We start from the raw sequence: 9372 nt of genomic DNA, 5'->3' as shown, positions 1-9372 counted from the left end.
AATTGATGGAATGTAATTTAATAATTGAACTCAGCCATTGATTCATCAATCTTTTAGTGTTATCAATTCTTAACAGTGAAAAAATAACAGTAACATAATATTGATAATAATGAATAAACTTATATAAACAATAGTATATAACAATAAAAATTGAAAAAATAATAAACGTATAACTTGATGAAGTGAACTGAACACTAAAAAAAAAATCATTGAATAAAAATTAATTTTAAAAACTAAAATAATTAATCACTATATTAACTAAATTAAAAACTACTAAAAAATTATTGGCATATAAAATAATTTTTGTTATTAGTAAAAGTTTATAAAATAATTTTTAAATTAATATCTAATTATTGATAATCAAGGTTTTAATTACTATCTATTTATGTTATAAATTAGTCTCGATAATTTAAAATCTAAAATATTAGTAATTATATTCTATAATATTTTATTAATAATAAAAATCATATTAATATCAATAAATTTGTAATCTTTAAATTAATATCTAATTTAATCATAATTAAATAATTTTCTTCTAATGAATGATTGAGTAACGTATAATGTGAATTAAAATATTTAACTAATATTTTTTATTGTGAATTATCTCATATTATCTTACTCACATTGTCACTAACAAAAATATAAAATTTATAATAATTTAAACATTAAAGACTATATATATATATTAACACTTCAATTATAACGAAGAAAAATATAAAAGAGTCTCAATCTTGAGGGTTTTATAATAGTGTATTCCATAAATATAATATCATAAAGAATATCACAAATGTAAATTGTGCTTATGCTAGTAAATAACAGAGGAATTAAAGATTAACAACAACTATAAACTAATATTATCTAAAAATATACAATAACACAACTCTTCACTTGTACTTGTAGAAAAATGTTATCACTATACTCTCTCTATAGTATATATGTATATATAATATGTATATATATAATATATGTATGTATATATATGTATCACATTACTTAGTATACCTTTTTAACTAGTCCACACTTGAGGAAGGACTTGATGAAGAGAAACAATCTCCATCATCAATGTTAATGGTATGTGGATTCAAACTAGGACTAGATATTGAGTTGCAGTAGTTATGATCCACCATTGCACTTGAACTAGAACATGACTTAGACAACTCATTTTCATCATCATCATTGTTCATGCCTTGACTCAAGTCAACACTTGTTACTTGGGAGTAACTTCCATCATCATTCTCAATGGCTTTTTTCACAATCTCCTCAATCAGTTTAAACTCATACCTGCAAAATCAACAAACAAAACCAATTTTCATTTATTTCTGCATCATCATTTCCCTGTCATTCTCTAACATTTCTGATTATATAGCACATACTGTTTAGGCTCAAGGGGGAATCCTTTCAAACCAGCAACTTCAGACAAATTTTCCCTCCATTTTAGCACCTTGCTAGAATCTCTTCCATATTTTTGTTCATGTGCAGTCATGGCTTTTTCATAGCTGTTCTTTTGATGCCTTACAGTTGAGGGTTCCACTTTGTAAAATATTGGCCAAACCAGTTGATTCTTGGTCCTCTTACACTGAAGGATAGTGTCAAGTTCATCAAGACACCATTTGGAATGTGCGTAGTTTTCAGAAAGAACAACAATGGACAACCTAGACGCTTCGATAGCTTTAACAAGAGATGGTGAAATTTTGTCCCCGTCTTTCAATTCTTCATCATCTATGAAGGTTTTGAACCCCTCTCGTAACAATTCCTTGTAGAGATAACCTGTGAAAGTGTAACGAGTATCTGCTCCTCTAAAATTGATAAAAACATCGTAGCGAGACAAGTATCGAGTCACCATTTCCACAACCTTTTCTACATGCTCATATTCATACCTATCAAATTAAGATCACAACATAACATGAATCTGAGTTCAACAACCAAATTTGAGTAATGATTGAATTGCAGTAATCTTGTTGTAGATCCTACGAGATTAAGAAATTTTATAATATATAAGGAAGTGCAAACCTCACATGATACACCGGTTTTATGAGATTGAGTTAGACTTAAAATCCACTTCTTAATATGGTATCAGAATCGTTTCGAATTTATCCTAACCTAGCAAGAGTTTGTTGAGCTTATCAAATCCGTTATTGAACCATCCATAATGTATAGTCTCATACACAAGTTGTTAGTCTAAGCATCAGTGAAATATGTTGAACATCCCATGTAAACTAAAGATTAGGAGATTTATAAATAGTTGTCGGTTTTATGAAATTGAGTTAGGTTTAAAGTCCATTTCATAATAAACTAAGTAGCTTTGAATTAAACTCTTAAGGATTGAGTTAGAAAAGTTTACATACCCAGATCGAGCGACGAGTCCATGCAAATTGGCGACTTGAGACAAAGCATTCCTCCATTTCTGCACTTTCTCCGAGTTCTTGCCATACTTCTTGTCGTGTCTGGCAAAGGCTTCGCAGTAGGATTTCTTGAGTCCCCTGACGTTGTAGGGTTTGATTTTGTAGAAGATTGGGAAAACCAATTGGTTCCTGTTCTCCTTGCACTCAACTATCTTGACAAGCTCTTCCAGACACCCAGTGTAACGTGCGTAGTCTCTGGAGAAAACAACGACGGAGATTCTAGATTGTTCGATTGCTCTGAGAAGAGATGGTGAAACTTGGCTTCCACTCTGCATTCCGTCGTCGCTCATGAAAGCCTTGAAGCCCTTATCGCGCAGAGCCTTCCGCAGATTTCCGCCGAAGCCGTAGTGGGTTTTGCCTCTCAAATTCAGGTAAACATCGTAACACTGTTCCGATTCCATGCTATGCTCCTCACTCACACCTTCCACACTCTTGCTGTTTCAGACTCAAACTCAGTGCTCATCATCACTTTATAGTAAGCGCGTCACTAAGCGTGTTCACAGAAATTATTCTCGAATGTTCTTTTTCTCTATAATACTGTTGCATGTTCGTTTCTTCATGCTTTCTTCTTTTCTTGTTTACGAGACTCGGACAAATGAATGGTCGATAGGGATTAATTCGTACATACAACCGTCGTAGCACAGACATTAACACGGACACTAATACAGATATCGTAAAATCTCTAAAATGTAGGACATGGAGATATAAATTTATATATTATATAATTATGAATTATATAAACTGACAATAAAGATTTATGTGTATAAATATGTTTCAGATTGTTTTTTGGAGCAGAAATATGTTTGTTTTTCATGTGTGGTTCACAAGAATTTGTTTCTTACTTTTATTATCATAATAACAATTTATACAATAAAGTTTGAATTTTTAGAAAATTAATGTATTTTTTCTTTTTGAAATTGTGTTAGAACCGTACTTGAATTGTCATAAATCTAACAAATACTTCTTGAATTGGACACTTTACGGATACGTGTTCTACGAGTTTCGGTGTCCGATACAAGTATCAAACATCAACACGCCATTTAAGAGGAGTGTCCGAGCTTCATAAACACTGATAAAATACTTAATGGTGAAGTGACCAATTCAAAAAAATATTTATTGGATGTTTTAACACAATTTTCAAAAAAAGAAATACATTAATTTTCTAAAATCTAAAACTATTATGTAAATTTTTTATATGACTATAAAATTAAGAAACAAACTATTATCTAAGAAACAAATCCTTTTGACTGATCATAAAAATACATATTTTTATTAAAAAAAATTGAAAGAATACTTGTGCCATAAATTTTTATTGTTAATAAATTTTTATTATAAATTTGTATTCACAAATATCTATGTGTTTGTGTGACTGTTTATGCTAAATAGTTTCTTTTTCTTTCTTTGGTCAATTCTCTAATGCTTTGAGAACGAATCTAATGTCTTTTTGCTTTATCTTTCTCCAAAGAATGTGATGCTTCAGTTAAACCAGAATAATAAACGCATCAACATGAACATGATTACTTCGGCAATAAGTTGAAGAGATGGAAAATGCTGTTTCCAAGCAAGTCATTGAACAATAAGGAGTTAAAGCTTTTAGCTTTTCATATTCGATAAACTTTACCAATGATGTTTTGTTTGGAAAAATAATGTTATTTAGATAAAAAAAAAACCAAATGAAATAGTTTTTTTTTTCTTAATTATTTACATAAGTAGAAAAATGAAAATATATATTAAAGCATTTTTATTCTAGTTAAATATTATGCTGATTATTCCATTTTTTTTATCGTAACAATATTTTTCTACCAGTTTTTTTAAATGTGCTGTTAAGATTTTCAGTTATTTAAAATTTAAAAAAGGATAAAATAAATAAATATTGTGTTTTGACAGAAAAAACCGAGAGATATGAGAGAACTGCAAGTGAAACTCATTATTTTTTTACTTTTTGTATTAATTATTCATTTCTCTAAAACCGTTATTTTTCATTATTATTATTTTTTCATTGTTGTATCTTAATCACCCTATAACTTTTATTTATTATGGGTACTTTTACGCGTTTTTATTCACTTTGTTATATCAAACATTAACAGGAATTAGACTTATGGTCTTCACCATTCAACAAGTAGGAGAACAAATGAAAATACTCAGTAACACGCACAACTTCCAACACTAAGAAGTCATTAAAACTTGTTACGACTTTTCAATTTTTCATGAAAGCTCAAGCTTTGACAACAAATGTTATATCAAAGATTAGTGAGAGTTAGACGTTTGGTCTTCACAGTCGGAAAACAGATGGAGAGCGCACAGAGAGTGCACGACTCTTCCATGATGATAAAGCTTCACTGGAATACTTCAAAGTGTTTCTCAGCAACAAAGCTTCCACTCAGTGAAAACCGAAAGTTCGAATGGTCGATTACCCAGACGTCTAGCGACTCTCGGTAAAAGGCAATGTCCACGTCACATCACAGACTAAGAGCATTAATTTCGATTAGGAGTTATAAAGTGTGATTAAACGCTCATTGAGACGGTCTTAATCATTCTGACAAGATAAGATTCACTAGAACAATATAAATAGGAGGGGACCCTCATGATGAAAATGTAAGGTTATTTTGAACTCTGAACTAAATCACCTAAATTGACCTCATCTAACTTGAGCGTTAGAGTACCTTTACAGGTACCTCACCTTTTTTGACATCCAAGAAGAACAATCGAAAGTGAAGAAAAAACATGAATAATTGATAAAGGACATTCATTCTCAGATAAATGGCAAGAACACACCTTATTTACATGCTTAAGGGATAAAAAACTTAGATTGCTTTAGTTTTTTCTTTATTAAAAAATCATACTAATCTAAAATCAAATTAAAATTTATTTTCATGAGATAATACATTTTCGTGTTCTTATTTTTTTTCTTCACAAACAACTATTTAATCTGAGTTTATAGAAATATACTAGAAAGTGGACTGACGGCTTCGGCAAATTTGTTTTTATAATTTTGTGTTGTTTTTTATTTTTGAATTTAAAAAAATTAAAAATAAAATTGTAAATATTTTTAAGTTTTTAATTATAATACTTAATTTTATAATATTCATATTTTAAATTATAATATTATAATATAATTATATTTTTATAATAACATAATAAATATAAATATACTAAGGTAAAATAAAAAGATAAGTAAGATATGCAATAAATAAATGAGATAATTTCATTTAACTTATTTATAATCTACATTAAATACGATCATCAATGATAAATTTCATTACAAACTCTATAAATAAATATGTTATAGAAAAATAAGATAGGTCTCGAATTATTACATTAATCACATCCAAATACTGAATACTTACTTGAACTTGAAACTTAGCTATTAAATACAAAAACAATCTGAACTACTGCATTTTGTTGAGTGTGAGGCTTGAGGCCTAAGACCATGTATGGGATACACATACACATGCTTTGGAGAATAACAACACAGATCATCATAGCATTATAAAAAATGTTATTCTTTAAACCCTGTGGAGGTTTGTAATACAGAATAACAGATAGAAAAGTGAAAGTTGTGATAACTAATACAGAATAACAGATGAAGCTAGTTCTTTCACAAGAACTGAGTTTAGAAATTCTAGATTACTCACTTAATTAAACCATAAAGGGATATGAATTCATGAGTGGAAAAGAATATTAGTTCTCACAATGCAGCTGTTTCCATTTTCTGAAGTTCAGTACCTCATTTTCTTTTTTAAATTTTAGCTACAAATCCATGAAAGCATTAAGTCTTAGAGAAACTCAGAACATACCTCTGTTACTAGTCAATAGTCAGACTAACAGTGTCAATAATTTGTAAAAACTTGTATTCTTAATCTTACTTTGTCCTGTTAGATTGTTCAGAGATTTAAATTGTAAATTGCACTTTAAGCTAACTAGAGTGATCAACGTTGTAAAGAGTTAAGGTTTCCTTTTACTAGGCTAGTCTTTCGGGATGAATTTGTTCTTGGCCTTTCTGCAACCATGTGGGAGAGAAAAACTTGTGATAACACTGTTTTTTGAGTGGTGAAAGTTTGCCTCAAGGTGGGTTGGACATAAGTGTAGAACATTTGTAAAAATTCATTACAGGTAGAAAGAGACTATAAAGATGTGTGAGTGAGACAGTTTCTGAAAACAGTCATATAGGTGAAGAGATTGCAAAATTTAAACATCAATGATTTGTTTATAAATCCTTATAAATGATTCACCATAGAATGTTATGATGCTCATGCAGTGAAACTCTATTTATTAGAAAAAGACATAGTTGGTATAGTACACATGGTTAAAATTTAGTTATTGAACATTTGACTCTAGATTAGTATTACACTGTGTACATATCATTTTTGTTTGCCTAACACTTACAAATGGATATGATCCCTAGGCACACATATTGATTATATGATACAAAAGAGTCAGAGTTTCTTAGCAGAAAGTTTATTCAACTTTGGTATGTTGGGCTGATTCAACTGAAGAAATTAGATAAATTTTAGTTAAATTAGTACATTGCTTAATTTTGTATTTAGTACCACTAATAAAGTCTCACATTATTTAGTAGTCGAAGTCAAGGGCAGTTTATGTACTCCTTCTTCCTCCCACACACCAAGACGTCTTTTAAGGATAAAACCGTGACGGAACATTGACCTCCAAAGCTCACAATACTTTGGATACGGTGATTGACCCTCTCTCGGACTTGAGGTTGGAACATTGACGCCGTCTATCTCGGATGCGGTGATTGATCCTAGCGATGCTATCTTTCAGACTTGAGGTCGAAACATTGACGCCGTCTGTGATAACGAAAATATCTCCCAAACCCTTCAACTAGGGGAAACCACTCCCCTCCCCTTAGACTCGACTGGGTAAATATGCTATAGAATCAGTTTACCATGACAGAAGGAGTCTTCCAAATTCTCAATCAATTTACAGTTTATTAGGTAAAATTTATAAGTGAACATTACATCCAATGGTAAGATAAATAAGATAAGATTTCTCAGAAGAAAAATGCAAGTTCCAATGTCATTAAAATCTAATGCTTCACCTCATTGTAAAACATTAAAATCTAAGAAAAGTGAAGGTCCCTTGACTGAATGCACAGAGAAGGATACAGAAGGTATAACATGACATATTGGATCCGTTCTTTCTAATTATGTGTCAGTTCAGTCTTAGCAAATTTAAATGCTTTTAGTTGCCATTATTATATCTTACTTTTGAAAGCTTATAAATAATTTACTTGGCATTGCACTTTTCAGAAGTATTGTGCATTGTACCAGTTCATATTTCTAAATCATTTTTATTGTTTTGGTCTTATATGAACAGGTGTATATGCATTTCAATAGATGTCCACAAATAGATTCACCAAAAAAGTAAAAAAGATATCCATAAATGGTTCAACATTTAAGTTCCAGTTAGTGCCAACTTTTAGGACAGAAATTGATGTTCACATGGAGATGAAGGTTATGAAGCCTGGCATATCTTAAAGAAACATTTCCATTTGACCATGGTTTTGATTCACCAAAATTATGAGTGAAAAAAAAATGAATTTTTACCAGTTTCTTAACTGTTTCTGTGTGGCCCTCCAGCACTTATTGTTAGCAGATACCATTGAATTTAATTGTACATAAGAACATTGAATACAGTTTGAGGCAGGTGAAGGGTTCCTAAAAAAAGTTGCCATGTTAATGAAAGACCTCAAAATTTATCAGCATATCATTTACAGCTTCTGTTTCAGTAGGTGATCTAGATACCTACAACTTAAATTAGTGCTAGCTTTCACCCATCTAAGAACAGACGGCTGAACCTATCTCCTCATTATTTTCCATTTTAGACCCTGTAAATTTTCTTTAATTGGAGCCAGCTAATTTTTGTTGCTTTTGGTTTCAACAATTCAAATCAAAGGAGAAGAAGCTTTTCAGCTTTTGGTTGCAAGAATGGAGGAAAAAATAATTGCAATCCTTCTGGTTATTAGATTGTATTTTAAATGTCATTACAAGAAAATCATTGAATAGAAATTAAATTTACAGACAAAAAATAATTAGTCACTATATTAACTAGGTTATATACTAATTTAACAACTAAAAAATTATTCGTATATAAAATAATTTCTATTATTAATAAAAATTTATAAAATAGTTTCTAAATTTGTATCTAGATTAACTACCCAGGTTTTAGCTACTAATATTTTAGATTCTAAATTAGTCTCTAAAAGACTAATAGAGACTAATTTAGAATATAAAGTAGTAAGAAGTTAAAATCTAGGTAGCTAATGATTAGATACCAATTCAGAAACTATTTTATAATTTTATATTAATAATAGAAACCAATTTAGATACTAATGATTTTTTAGTTTATAAAATGGTCTATAATTTATTTAGTTAGTAACTAATTATTTTGGTCTATAAAATTCGTTTCTATTTAATGATTTTCTTGTACTGGTGCAGTTGGAGTGAATATTTTCTTTTCTTTTTCTTATTTTTATGTAAAACTGAACTCTTAATTTGCTCATTCAAAAACTGGAGTATTGGAATATTACTTTTCCAAAAAAGTTAAGTTACATATTCAAATTAAAACAAAAACTAATTTTAGATTTTGAAAGGATAAATTTTGATGATCATAATTTTGGAGGATTTGATAACACACTAATCTTCACAAGACCAAAATAAGGTTTTGCTATTTGTTTCCCCTCTTCTTCTCAACCTTCTCCTCTCTATCATGCTTAACTCAAGATGCAAAAATGTAATTACATACTAAAATATTCCAGCAAAGCATCATTGAAGAGATTGGTATATTAATGAGCATTTAAGTGAGTTTAGTGTCATTAAAAAAGTTTGAATCAACATTGTGTTGATTAAAAACAAAACTAGGTAGAAAGCTTAATTAAAAAGAATATAACAGAGGTAGATGGGAGGGAAACAAAGTAGATATAAGCCGTTCATGTTCATATAAAATAGTT

The 9372-nt window shown here is 29.7% G+C and overlaps 1 protein-coding gene across 1 annotated transcript; it reads right to left on the bottom strand.

Annotated features, from left to right (window-relative positions):
- Window positions 1-731: 731 nt before the first annotated feature.
- On the bottom strand, window positions 732-2999 carry LOC137824248 (uncharacterized). The gene is made up of 3 exons (XM_068629803.1): window positions 2346-2999; window positions 1374-1877; window positions 732-1281 (listed from the first exon to the last, which is right to left on the bottom strand). Exons 1-3 carry the CDS (start codon window positions 2801-2803, stop codon window positions 1011-1013), a joined length of 1233 nt encoding a protein of 410 aa, XP_068485904.1. The 5' UTR covers window positions 2804-2999; the 3' UTR covers window positions 732-1010.
- Between the last annotated feature and the right edge of the window lie 6373 nt (window positions 3000-9372).

This window comes from Phaseolus vulgaris, chromosome 8, assembly GCF_000499845.2.
Source record: "Phaseolus vulgaris cultivar G19833 chromosome 8, P. vulgaris v2.0, whole genome shotgun sequence".
NCBI classification, from domain to species: Eukaryota; Viridiplantae; Streptophyta; class Magnoliopsida; order Fabales; family Fabaceae; genus Phaseolus; species Phaseolus vulgaris.
This window is presented reverse-complemented; position numbering and strand designations above follow the sequence as displayed.

Coding starts and splice junctions, on each gene's coding strand:
- LOC137824248 (XM_068629803.1), bottom strand. CDS start 2,803: ATGGAATCGGAACAGTGTTACGATGTTTACCTGAATTTGAGAGGCAAA. Junction 1,878..2,345: donor GGACTCGTCGCTCGATCTGG/GTATGTAAACTT, acceptor TTAATTTGATAG/GTATGAATATGAGCATGTAG. Junction 1,282..1,373: donor TTCCCCCTTGAGCCTAAACA/GTATGTGCTATA, acceptor TTGATTTTGCAG/GTATGAGTTTAAACTGATTG.